Raw genomic sequence first — 12584 nt, 5'->3', positions numbered from 1 at the left:
TCGTGCTTGAAGGTGATTCCGCGGACCTCGCGCTCCAGGACGGACAGATACTCACATCCATGAGGAACATGCGCCTGCCTCCTCGGAGGCAATTCATCACAGGCCGAGGGTAATAGAGTCCTCCCTAGATCGCTGTCCAGGTACGCACTCGTCTGTGTGCTTCCTGCATCTGCTTCACGGCGAGGAGCACGCTTCACTCCGTTCACCTAACGGTCACCAGATGGGAAATTGGTGACTGTCCAAAGGATGTTGTGTTGTAGCAGTACTTGATATAGTGTTGGAGAGGTAGTTGTCCCCTGGGTCTCAGCTGGATTTGCAGCGATCAGAAAATCTCTCCTGTGGTGACATCTGCGCCGTTTCTGGGTCTCTGCTCTTTGCCACATGAAGTTATAGTAACTTACTGTAAGTAGGAGGGACGGAGTAGCGGATTGCACCAACTGATTGTATTGACGTGTAACCGACGTAACGGCGTAGGGCTTATAGCTCAGTGGTAGAGCATACGATTGCAGATCGTGCGGTCCCGTGTTCGAACCACGGTGGGCCCTCGTTTTGCTTTTTGCGCATTTCTTAGTACTCGAATGTCATGTGGCTTGTAGTGAATGTCAGCGAGAGCGTTCTCGGCGCATACGCGCGCATCCTTCACGTCTACCACGACTATGCGCCGCGCTGCCGTTCATTCCCTTCGCAACTCTGCTTCCCGTCGGGTTCCATGTCATAGATCAATACACGCGACAACGCCAAGTTCAGCGAGTCCCGATCCTCCGGTACAGATCACCACTCTTCCAAATGGTATTCGAGTAGCGACGGAGAACACTCCAGGGCACTTCTCGTCCCTAGGACTCTATGTGGATGCTGGTTCTCGTTACGAGACTCCCGCAACGCTGGGCGTAAGCCATTTTCTAGATAGGATGGCTTTCAAGGTGCGTATATACCATGTTAGTCCCAACGCCCAGTGTCCTCAGTTGCTCCACTCCATAGACGACCAAAACGCGCTCAGAGGAAGACATGGCAGCCGACATCGACGGGCTTGGTGGCCAGATCCTTTGCTCCTCAGCGCGCGAATCCATCATGTATCAATCCTCTCACTTCCACAAAGGCACACCCCTTGCCATGTCGCTCATCGCCGACACCGTCCTCGATCCTGCCTTTCTCCCGGAAGAGATCGCCGCGCAGCGAGAAGCAGCTCGATATGAGTTGCGGGAAGTGAGCTCGAAGCCCGAGATGATTCTTCCCGAGGTTTTGCACCACGTTGCATACGGCGGTCAGGGACTTGGCAATTCCCTTTTGTGCCCCGAAGATCGAATAGACCAGGTCGACGCTCCCATGATGCGGCAGTTTATGCAGACGTGGTATCGTCCCGAGAGGATGGTCATTGCAGGAGCTGGTATGGAACATGACGCCCTCGTCGAGCTCACGGCCAAGCATTTCGCGCACTTGAAGGATGCGGACGCGACCAAGCCGCGTGCTGAGGTCCGCACCTCACAGCAAGTCCCTGCGAACCTTCTACAGTCTTCGCAGCAGTCTTCACCTTCGTTCCTGAAGTCGTTGACTCGCTCGGCGTCTTCATACTTGTACAATCCTCAGCAGGACCCTGCATCATCGGTACCAAGCCAATCAACATATACTGGTGGACATAGGTTCATTCACGATCCTACCACCGAGTTCAACCATGTATACCTTGCATACGAGGGCGTTGGTATCCATGATGACGACGTGTACACAGTAGCGACAATGCAGGTTTTGTTGGGTGGTGGGGGCAGCTTCTCTGCAGGTACGTTACTCCCACTTTCCGTCCGACTCCGCACCCTGACGCCGCCGTAATTCCAGGTGGACCTGGAAAGGGCATGTACTCCCGCTTATACACGCACATCCTCAACCACTTCCCGCAAATCGACCATTGCGCGTCCTTCCACCACATTTACACCGACTCCTCCCTGTTCGGCCTCTTCGCGTCCTTCATCCCCTCGAGCGGCCGCCAGGCAAACAACCCCGCACACATCCTTCCACATCTGGTCCACCAGCTGAGCTTGCTGTTGTACTCAAACATCCCTGAACAGGAGCTGAGCCGTGCGAAGAATCAGCTCAAGTCGAGCCTCATGATGGCTCTCGAGAGCCGCGCAGTCGAGGTCGAGGATCTTGGTCGCCAGGTTCGTTTGTTCCCACCCTTATCCCTGTCTGAATCTAGCTGACCCCTTCTGCAGGTCTTGGTTCATAATCGCAAAATCCCTGTGTCAGAAATGTGCGACAAGATCGACGCGGTGGACGCAATGACAGTCCGCCGTGTAGCCGCCCGCCTCTTCGGGCCTCGCAGCTCCGCCAAGGCAAGCGTCGTAGTCATGGGCCGGGAGGACGTTGGGGACTACCAGGGGGTGCTGCGCAAGTACGGGCTTGCGGAGGCATGATGGTGGACGGATCTCGCTGTCCTATGATGCTTACACATATAGTACTCTCCTATAATGACATTGCCTACTTACTGCTCTTCTGTATGGCCCCCGCTGCCCTGATCCGACACACCCGGGTATCATGCGTAAAGGTTATCTCTTGCTTTTCTCCCTTCCACGTGGCGCCCCCTCGTTCCCGGTTCCCACGAGCGCCCACAGGCATGTCTCCCCAAGTACTATCCACCGCCCGTGCCGCCACATCCACGGTTGCCTCCGTCAAGACTCAAACGAGCTCTTCTCCGCGTCGAAAACGACGAATCTCTTCGGCTTCTTGAGAACTTTGAATGCGAATTTCATCAACGTACATTCGCTTCCACAGTTGCCGGATGTCCCTCCGGGTCTCTTGTACCGCAGTCCGTTACAGGAGACGGTACCCTCTTTCACCGTCATCTATCCTCTTCACTTCCCAGCCTGAAGATCAGCCGCAGGCGCAGCCTCCTCACCCACAGCAGTCCTACGCTCAGAGTGTTGCCGCAACTGCGTTCCAGGAGTCGCTCTGCATCTAGATCATGCTCCCCTGCGTCGCGTGGTACGCCCTCAGTGTCTGCTGGTCCCCGTGTGAAGTCCTTGCACAGAAGCGGCTCAACCATATCATGTCGGAGCAGAAGCATTGCAATGCTCCACGACGCTCACAACGCTGCCTGCCCCTGCGGGCGCGCCCCCGGGGATTGGAATGCCAACCCGAGGGTATGCAAAGGACAGCAGTAGTTGAGGGAGGAGAGGGAAAGAGTGGGATACTCTTCTGCGCGAGAAATTATATCTCATAGCTCGAATAGGGTAGAGACGCCCTGAGGGAAGAGGTGACAGGAGTTTGATTTGGCTACGGGTATCCGGTAGCCTGTGCAGGTATGTGCTTTCTACGTCTCATCTGCGCACAATACCGGACGGTTCACAGATACTTGTCAGCATGCCGACTCAACTCAGGGAAGTTTCGTTTCTTCTAGGCACTGTTCGTGTGTCGTCATCAAGTGAAGTAAGTTATGCGAATTTTCGCATACTTGAACCTACGTTTCTGATGATGTCTGTACCCACACTACATAGGCCGCCGGCGCCCACACTCCTATGTCCGTCTGTTTATGGACTTCTACATCTGGTTTCTAGTGCATCTTGCACTTGACTTCTGCGTCCCTACGACCAACGGACTTGCCGTACTGTATTCACACTTGCTGTGACGAGCCACCCATCACGAGTGACCCTCGTGTCCTCGCTTTCGCGCAATGCTCATGTATTCTAGAATCTACATCTCATACACTACTTCTTTCACTGCAGCCGGATGATCTGCAGTCGGCCTACGTGGAAATGCTGTCCTTGGACGTCGTAAGCTACATCATCTCAATGACATTTTGCTTATTCAACGTAGCACACAGCATCACCTCAGTTGTGTCCCCAGGGACAGCAAACCACTACGCTAGTAATATATGGCAGTATCAGGTACGCCTTACCAAGACTCGCTCTGCCCATATGGCTCGTTATCATACTCTCTCGCCGAACAAGCTGGACGTCAACACGATGGTCCGACACATCGCGTCGTCGGAATGCCGAATTCGCTAAATAGCGATCACCTGGGCAAGACAAAACCTCAGCAGGACTAGTGCGGGGTCTGGCGGGCTTTGCGTGGGGCGCATCACCGTCTGGATCGCGAGCGTGCCTGTCCTTTCTCATTGAGGCCGCTCCCCTGAGGCGAACGGCTAAGGACAAGGAGAAGAATGAAGATGTGTTTTCAATCATTCCAGGGTACGTAAGTTACCCCTTGGTTGATCACTAGCCGTGAACATGGACTCGATTCTCGACCGGTCCTGAGGAGACGCACAAGTCGGCGGAAATAGCGCAGAAGTGAGAACTCATCCAGAGCATCGATGAATGTAGAAGAAGACGTAAAGCGAAGAAGGGTCGAGTATGAGGTAGGGGGAGCACATGGGCCATTGCTGCACAGCGCTAACTGCGCCGAGAAGCGTCGGTGCGCGCAGTGACGGCCGATGTCTGCGAGCGACGATGCGGCAGGGTCAATACGTGGACAATTGACAGCCCCGAGTATGTGAATGATCAACGCGCTGCGGAGCCACTGACAGTTGCCAGGCTTGACATCGACGCCGCATATTCATAAGGGCAGCGTTCCCGGCGCCGTAGGGCTCGCGGGAGTATACAACTGTACTGTCGGGTCGCACCGCACCTGAAGTCAATGCTGTGTATGCGGGCTTTGAGTCCCGGGAATGGACACCGTGCATGTACCGCTAGTGAAAGCGCGCGCTGCGGCCGCCGACATGATGAGCACATCGGGAGGGGAGCCAACTTCAGATCTGAGCGCAGGACTCACGTCGGCGCGTTGCAACCACCATAGCTTGGACAGTCGGGCGTCGGCGGCTGTTGACCATAGACCGTGTCTGTACTCGCATGAGTAAGGCATAGTTTCATCGCTTTCAGGCCAATAGAGCAGAGCGCAAACAGGACGGAACACTTACCAAGGGGGTTACCCGCAATGAACACGGATTGCCCTAGACTCCCTACGCCTTGGTATAGCTGATGTGCCTGGTATGGTGAGCCTGTCGCAGCGCTAGCTATGGCTTACCAGAACCGCCGGGAACTTCCTGGATAGTCTCTGTGCGCGACTGCAATGGCAGGTACCATGCTCAATCCGTAAATGGAATCTAAACAGACGCTTTACGAGATATTCGTTTGATTGACGGCTGGGCGGACTGGAATGATTGCTCAGTGGCGCATATGCGCACGCGGGGGGCGGTAGTAGCTGAGCCGATAGGCCATCCATTGTAGGACGGGAGAAACGAAGAACCTTATGTTCTCGCCAGCCAACTATGATCCAAGATGCAGTAAGACACTGTTCACCCTGTCCAGAGGGAATTGTAGCAATCATCATCTATAAACTAACGGGCATATGAGGGAATTTTCGACGAGTATTGGGCTGTTTAGACAGGAGGCTCACCAGGCGTGCGAATCGGCGAGGACCGGTAACAACTATATTGGCCAACATGACCCCAAACGATGCTGTTCATCCCAGGACCGTTTAAACTCCTGTCAGAGACCTCTGTTCCCGGCATATCTTTACGTCGATGGGAGAAGGCGCCAGGTCCCCAGTGGCGACTTGCCGAACCCGCAATTGCTCGGGCTTGCCCAGGGGGATCAAACGACTGCACTGTTTGTTTACTAGTCTGGATGTTCATCCCAGTACCATGACCACATTCCTTGTCAGCCATTTCAGTAGCCTTGCTATTGCGAAGACCCACTTACGTCTGTTCATTACATAGCACCCAGTCGTAAGTTCTAGACGCTCGCCCGCAGAAAGTCTACGCACGCGGTCGGCAGGGGCCCGTGTGCTTCATCACAGAGCATGCCACATGACTTCAAAGAAGTCCTGTCGCATCGATAAGTGGACATCCGGCCGTAGGTGGGTCGTGGGCTCGGGGTCGGAAGCATCGCGAGCTCTAGGCAATTACTCTATCGGAGAGCGCTCCGTGAGTCATTCTTCTGTCTCGGCAATCTGGGGCCTGAATCACAGACAATCGAATGCCTTGCACGGTAACAAAAGCAGCTGTAATCACCCCTTACGACTGCGCGACCGACGAGACATACCCGTAGCGCGCGGCGCACTTATTGGTTCCGCTTCTACCGTTTTCACCATGGGAAAACCTCGGAGGAATTCTTGAGGCCGGCTTCCTGAAAGCGCCTCCTCAACAGTCTGACTGAGGTAGTAGAGACGTCAGTGGGCTGCCAAGGAGGAGTATGCCGACGAAGTGAGGTCCGGCGATAGCTTTGTGAGAACCGACGAAGGCGGACGGTGGGATAACGCTGGCTTGCTACCACGACCGTCGGGCGAGTTCTGTACATCATTTGGAAGGCTACTGGGGGATTGTGTTCTGTAGACCGCCAGCGAACGGAGATACGCGATGCCGAAATGTGCCTGAGGGGGAAAGGAGGTAAGACTGGCTATTCAAGTGGTTCTGAAAAATTGGTGAGCGGACTGCACTTACGAGATCCGAGTAGACCAACCCTGGCCAGGCGGCCGTGCTATTCATTCGTGAAATGCACGATAAGCGTTATACTGTTGGTGCTTTTCCCCGAATGGATGCAGAGTGACCTCACGAATTCCGTCGAAACCAGACCGTATGCTCTGGGGTTATTGTGCACTAGACTGTAATCATCGCCGATTTGTTCTCCATGTGCAGCAAAACAACGCAAGGGTGCCCTTCGACGACACCCACCTTTTCACGGCATGCCTACAGTGTGTGGTTTTATTTCAGGATAAAGGCTATCAATAAAGGGGAAGAACAAGGGTTCGTACGCACAATTGGTCGATGCAAACTCCAACGCTAGCGCGAGGAAAAACGAGCACATACGGGACCAGCGTCCGGAACGGCCATATGTCCCTTAGCGAACAGGACGAGCATTCGAGCAAGCGGACATGCCAGCAACAGCCCGCCATGGGAACCTACGGCCAGTGCTTGATGACTTCCCACCTAGCAAACTTAAAAGCCCAATTACCAAAAGAATTTGTGGGCCAGACTCTGGCGGAACAATACTCATCGACACAGGACCCTGTCGGCAGCTTGATTAGCGGAGGGCGATGTAAGCAGTCGGTACAAAGGTCCGGTAGTGCTTATGAGCCAGACTCTGAACCTCCGACCGAAAACGATAGAGCGATTCTATCTCGGTAGCGTTCTGCGCATTCCGCCACACGGCGAGATGGCTTGTGAGCCCAGTGGGCCGAATGAGGTAAATTGGCGGAAGGGCAGGCATTGTTTGGGGGGAAAGATCAGTGACAGTCGCTCTCACCGCTGGGAAAGACGTTTCAATTCATCATTCCACCAAGAGTCGGACATGTCCCATATCAAGCTAAACCACAGTCGGCGTCGCCGCAGTAATTTTTACGGGAACTGGGGGAACGTCATTTGGCGGGGGCTCGTGGCATAGGAGGTGGACGCGATGTTGGAGACGACGACGGCGTGGCCGTGTTATCCACACAGACGCCGGTGGATGTGCCCGGTCACTCCATCCGTTTATGGAAAACCTGTTTGTTTGTGACCACAATTCAAGTTGGGATCTCTGCCAGGTCGGATCACGTCCTCTACCCTGCCCGGACGCAGGTAAGCACCCAGCTCCCCTTTCTGCTCGTGCTTGAATACAGCAACAGCGCCGCTCGTTTCCAATCTCTCTGACATCAGAGTTATAATTCCATCCCACGCATCGGACAAGAACCCCTCCCGGACGATAGCCTCCGAGAGCCAGCCCTCAGGGAACGGACTACTGCGAATGACGGTGGCATGTGTATTGCGGTCCCGGGTGTGCTCTTGCATACCTGGTGCATCTAGTGTTGGCGTATACCGTCAGACTCTTTGCTAGCTTGACGGCGGCCGTCATCGCGTTCTGGCGACTCTATGTTGTCGATCGCAAATATTGCTCACTCAGCGCAAACCGATCCACCAGCGGAATGGATGTTTTCGCGGCATGCATCGCAGATCTCACGCATAACGCCTAACTCATGCGCGGGCCGCTGTGAGGATTCCAAATTGAACAGCTTCCATCAAACCACCTTCCCTCGGCACCGACCCGCACCAATCTGGACGTTAACGCCTACCGACGCTCAACGGGGCGCTCAAGAAAGGTTTCATGGGAGACCATGTCAGGCCTGCGCCAAGTTCTGCTCTCACGCCTCCCGTAGGATTCGCGCGACGACCGCCTTTCAGGGCGTAGATGATTGAATACATTCCAGTTCCATGGCAGTAGCAGACATAGCATAACTTGGTTGACCTTTGGCGCCCTGGCTTCGCTGCTTTGCTATAAAGGATGGCCGTAGGAGGTCGTTCTATTCGAGCTCCAGTCCTCCTTTGGTCTTTGAGCAATCCTCTTCACTTGCAATCGTCATGGCGAAGTTTATGTGCTTGCTTTCCTACGTCACCCTCCTCTTCGCTGCCTCGGCCTATGCAGGCATTGGGCCCGTCACCGACCTGACCATCACTAACGCGGACATCGCTCCCGATAATTTTACTCGTGCTGCCATCGTGGTCAACGGTGTCTTCCCCGCGCCCCTCATCACTGGCAACAAGGTCAGCACTGGAGCATGATAGCCATAGCACGACTCCCAACTGACATTGGGTGATTGCAGGGCGACCGCTTCCAGCTTAATGTCGTCGACCAGCTAACCAACCACACTATGCTGAAGACCACAAGTATTGTACGGCCTATGCTCCGTCTACTTCCTCATGTGTTGCTGACAACAATTCTGTAGCACTGGCATGGCTTCTTCCAGAAGGGCACGAACTGGGCAGACGGTCCTGCCTTCATCAACCAGTGCCCCATCGCCAGTGGAAACTCGTTCCTGTACGACTTTCAAGTTCCAGATCAGTCTGGTAAGTTACAGATACCGGCTCGTTGCGAATGGGCCGCTGACATCGAATACTTTGTACGCAGGCACCTACTGGTACCACAGCCATCTTTCCACGCAATATTGCGATGGTTTGAGGGGTCCGTTTGTAGTGTACGATCCTCAGGATCCCCACGCCTCTCTCTACGATGTCGACGACGGTGAGTCCTCTGCTAGCGTTTCCACGCCAGATGCAGAACCGTCTAACGCTTATATCATAGACTCGACTGTGATCACCCTCGTCGATTGGTACCACGTTGCGGCCAGGGTTGGTCCCCGCTTCCCGTGAGTGTGATCACTTTTGTGCCTTTCGTCGTTCAGAACGTCGCGGCTCATCGCACACGGCATACAGGCTGGGTTCGGACTCCACTCTCATCAACGGTCTGGGCCGTAGCCCGAGCACCCCTACCGCTGACCTTGCCGTGATCAGTGTTACTCAGGGCAAGCGGTACGTAATGGTTGGAGACTCATCAATTCGTGAAGGCTAACGGCTTTGCTATAGCTACCGCTTCCGACTGGTGTCGATTTCTTGCGACCCGAACTACGTCTTCAGTATCGACAACCACGACCTGACCGTCATCGAGGCCGACGGTATCGAGACTCAGCCTGTCACCGTCAACGCCATCCAGATATTCGCTGCCCAGCGTTACTCGTTCGTGGTGAGTGGTTTGAGTACGAATTCTCAGTTTGAAGCTGAAGCGACCTATTGTTTCCAGCTTACTGCGAACCAAACTATTGACAACTATTGGATCCGTGCTAATCCGAACTTCGGTAATGTCGGCTTCACCGATGGTATCAACTCTGCCATCCTTCGCTACGACGGAGCTGCTTCGATCGAGCCCACGACGTCCCAGCAGGTTACGCAGAACCTGCTTAACGAGGCCACTCTTGCGCCCTTAACCGCGAGGGTGACGGTACGTGCTCTATTTGTTTCAGCGAAAAGATTATCGCGGTAATGACTTAAACCGATCGTCCAGCCCGGTACTGCTGTGCAGGGTGGTGTTGACAAGGCCATCAACTTGGACTTCAACTTCAATGGCACCAACTTCTTCATCAACAATGCTTCTTTCGTGCCCCCCACTGTCCCCGTCCTGCTCCAGATTATCAGCGGCGCACAGAATGCTCAGGACCTCCTGCCGTCTGGTAGCCTGTACGAGCTGCCCATTAACTCGTCCATTGAGATCAGCTTCCCTGCCACCACGAACGCTCCTGGTGCTCCTCATCCTTTCCACTTGCACGGTGTAAGTTTCCTCCGCTCTTCAGGAGATGATCATAATATACTCATCGGGGTGTCCCTTCTAGCACGCCTTCGCTGTTGTACGCAGTGCGGGCTCCACCGAGTACAACTACGACAACCCTGTCTGGCGCGACGTTGTGTCTACGGGTACCCCCGCCGCGGGCGACAACGTCACTATTCGCTTCCAGACTGACAACCCGGGACCGTGGTTCCTCCACTGCCACATCGACTTCCATCTCGATGCTGGCTTTGCTGTCGTCATGGTCGAGGACATTCCCGATACCACGTCCGCCAACCCAGTTCCGCAGGCTTGGTCCGACCTGTGCCCGACCTACGATGCGCTTTCAGCTGATGATCTGTGATTCGGACGTCAGGGGATTTGTATAGACCCTGGCTTATAAAGTAAATGGCAGCATTCGCTCGTTTATTCCGACATAACGATGGATTGGTAGATTCGGGATGCAATATGCAGTCGAAGTCTTGGGTTCCACGCTTGGTAGTGTCTATTTGTAATATGATGGGTTTCGAATAATCGGCTCCCATCTCGGTATATCTGTCGTTGACTAGGATGTATCTCTGTCCTTGACTCGAATCTGAAGTAACAATTTGGACTTTGATACTGCAGGCGTGTCGATCATTCCGAAGCTGGTATTGCTATCAACAACACGGGACCTGGAACAGCTTGAAAGGATTGTAGTCTTAGTCTTACGAGAACCTGCGTTCTAGCATTGAAGTTGGTATCTGAACAGACCCTAGCAAGCACCCACCCACCGATACTTACTCCAAGACAAGTTCCCAGAGTATGTGACGATTGGGGCTCTACACGATCACAGAGGAGTGGAACCAAAACAATTGAACCCTGCCCGGATTGAACGGACGACCTTGAGGACTTCCAAATCTGGAATCTCACGCGCTACCACTGTGCCAAGGGTTCACGCTCTCCCCGCTAAGCGATTAATTATTGGAAATGCGCGCAGAGGCAACCAACCCTCCAATCCAACTATCCAACGTCGCATCAGCTTTGTGCAGCGTAACGGTGCCTACCAGTCTGTCACGCACTAAATTCACTAGCATACATCATATCAAACGTTCCTACATAATCATACAGTAGTCTCCTCCAGAGAGACAAACAAAGTGCACATGTCATAACCGTATCGCAACGGTGTGTAATCATCAGCGGACGGGATTGGGTGGGCCCCAGCCGGAGTATCGACAGGGGTACAACTCACTGAGAGCTACTGTGCCCTTAGACATAAGATAAATACACAGTAAATAGGGTATAACACCAGGTATATGGAGCCTGAGGGACTGGTGAGTGAAACTTCTAACTCCCTCATTACATCAGAGAAGACGTACCAGGAATATACGGCCTCACGCCCACAACGTGAGCTTCGTGAAGTCCACGCCTCCATACGCGTTCTGGTGCGCGACGAATAGCGCCCCGACACACGTGGCTGCAGGCCCGGCACGACATATCAGCCCCCCGCACGGAGATGAAACAGCTGGCACTGCACTCACCATACTCAAGGCCGGACTCCTTGCACGGGCTCGCGGTGAGCCCTGCCCCGTGGAGGGCGTTCATGACCTGCCCATATGTGCCACGGAAGAGCGAGCCGGGCAGCCCGCTCTGCTCAACCTCGTCCGAGTAGATGCTCCCGATGGACGCGTACGACTCGCGCGGTGTGCTCGCGTACGCGCCCGCGTTCTCGTTCTCGTCTACCCCAAACTCGGGCGACGGCGACGTGTGCATGCCGGCGGCCATGACGGCTTTGGCGATGCGGTACTTGAGGCGCGCGAGCCGGTGCTCGGAGAGCTTCCGAGGGGGCTGCGCTGCCTGCGACGCGAAGCGGATGAGCAGCCCTTGCCCCTCTCGTTCGCCCTCCTGCCCGCGGGTGTCGATCTCGCTCTCGATCACGATCCGGGGCTCCGTAGCGAGGATGGGTGAGATCGGCGAGAACGGAGGCGTGGGGACAGGTGCGAGCTTGGGGTCGCGCTTGTGCTGCGCTCTGCCCTTGGCCATCGACTTTGGAGCGGCGGCGGCGGCGAGGGTCTCGGAGGACGCGGTTGCGAAAGTCCAGTCCGACTCGAAGGAGAGCCGGCTCGAAGCGCGGTTGAGGTGCACCGAGGGGTGGATGTTCAGAATGGGGCGCGAGTGGGAGTACACGTCGAGCGACGCCTTCGAGGAGGTCACGGTCGAGTCAAACGACGGGCGCGAATCGAATGAGGGCTTGTGCAAAATCGCGGTGGGTGTAACGGACCCCGAACGCGAAGAGCGCGAAGCTTTCCGCGAGCGCGGGCGGAACGTTACGTTCGCGAACTCGACGAGGTAGGGGATTCCGAAGGAGTTGAAGCGAACCTGGGGGGCCATGTCGAATGCTGGTAGTGGGGATGTGTATGGGTATGCGACCAATTCCGGATTGGAAACGAACAAGGGAAGAACGAACAGAAGAGGATAAGATGGGGTGGATGTGTAGCGCAGTGGGTGGACTGGATGTCGAGGTCTAACGAGATGGTCGCAGGAGATTTTTATCAG

The 12584-nt window shown here is 54.9% G+C and overlaps 3 protein-coding genes and 2 non-coding genes across 5 annotated transcripts; 3 read left to right on the top strand and 2 right to left on the bottom strand.

Annotated features, from left to right (window-relative positions):
* The first annotated feature begins 473 nt into the window (after nucleotides 1-473).
* On the top strand, nucleotides 474-545 carry DICSQDRAFT_t8. Its single transcript has one exon. It is a non-coding gene; the product is annotated as a tRNA-Cys (tRNA).
* A 96-nt stretch (nucleotides 546-641) lies between these two features.
* On the top strand, nucleotides 642-2475 carry DICSQDRAFT_176908 (uncharacterized protein). The gene is made up of 4 exons (XM_007360594.1): nucleotides 642-920; nucleotides 979-1771; nucleotides 1828-2147; nucleotides 2202-2475. The coding sequence occupies exons 1-4, from the start codon at nucleotides 657-659 to the stop codon at nucleotides 2400-2402; spliced, it is 1578 nt and encodes a 525-aa protein (XP_007360656.1). The 5' UTR covers nucleotides 642-656; the 3' UTR covers nucleotides 2403-2475.
* A 5036-nt stretch (nucleotides 2476-7511) lies between these two features.
* Nucleotides 7512-10454, top strand: Dslcc3 (laccase). Its single transcript, XM_007360593.1, has 10 exons — nucleotides 7512-8497; nucleotides 8557-8625; nucleotides 8680-8800; nucleotides 8862-8975; nucleotides 9036-9099; nucleotides 9167-9262; nucleotides 9317-9473; nucleotides 9531-9728; nucleotides 9792-10055; nucleotides 10117-10454. The coding sequence occupies exons 1-10, from the start codon at nucleotides 8315-8317 to the stop codon at nucleotides 10411-10413; spliced, it is 1563 nt and encodes a 520-aa protein (XP_007360655.1). The 5' UTR covers nucleotides 7512-8314; the 3' UTR covers nucleotides 10414-10454.
* A 450-nt stretch (nucleotides 10455-10904) lies between these two features.
* Nucleotides 10905-10985, bottom strand: DICSQDRAFT_t3. The gene has a single exon. It is a non-coding gene; the product is annotated as a tRNA-Trp (tRNA).
* Nucleotides 10986-11422: 437 nt separating this feature from the next.
* Nucleotides 11423-12419, bottom strand: DICSQDRAFT_165074 (uncharacterized protein; the record flags this gene model as incomplete). The annotated part of the gene is made up of 2 exons (XM_007360592.1): nucleotides 11423-11505; nucleotides 11570-12419. 2 exons carry the CDS (start codon nucleotides 12417-12419, stop codon nucleotides 11423-11425), a joined length of 933 nt encoding a protein of 310 aa, XP_007360654.1.
* Between the last annotated feature and the right edge of the window lie 165 nt (nucleotides 12420-12584).

The sequence above is a fragment of the Dichomitus squalens genome (assembly GCF_000275845.1).
Source record: "Dichomitus squalens LYAD-421 SS1 unplaced genomic scaffold DICSQscaffold_1, whole genome shotgun sequence".
Classification (NCBI taxonomy): Eukaryota; Fungi; Basidiomycota; class Agaricomycetes; order Polyporales; family Polyporaceae; genus Dichomitus; species Dichomitus squalens.
Note: the sequence above shows the minus strand (reverse complement) of the source record. Positions and strands in the feature narration are given on the sequence as shown.

Bases quoted from the DNA above. Each gene is read 5' to 3' on its own strand.
- Dslcc3 (XM_007360593.1), top strand. From the start codon at position 8,315: ATGGCGAAGTTTATGTGCTTGCTTTCCTACGTCACCCTCCTCTTCGCT. The intron at 8,626-8,679 runs GTACGGCCTATG...ACAATTCTGTAG, and splicing joins TGCTGAAGACCACAAGTATT to CACTGGCATGGCTTCTTCCA. The intron at 9,100-9,166 runs GTGAGTGTGATC...CACGGCATACAG, and splicing joins AGGGTTGGTCCCCGCTTCCC to GCTGGGTTCGGACTCCACTC.
- DICSQDRAFT_176908 (XM_007360594.1), top strand. From the start codon at position 657: ATGCGCCGCGCTGCCGTTCATTCCCTTCGCAACTCTGCTTCCCGTCGG. The intron at 1,772-1,827 runs GTACGTTACTCC...CCGTAATTCCAG, and splicing joins TGGGGGCAGCTTCTCTGCAG to GTGGACCTGGAAAGGGCATG. The intron at 2,148-2,201 runs GTTCGTTTGTTC...CCCCTTCTGCAG, and splicing joins TCGAGGATCTTGGTCGCCAG to GTCTTGGTTCATAATCGCAA.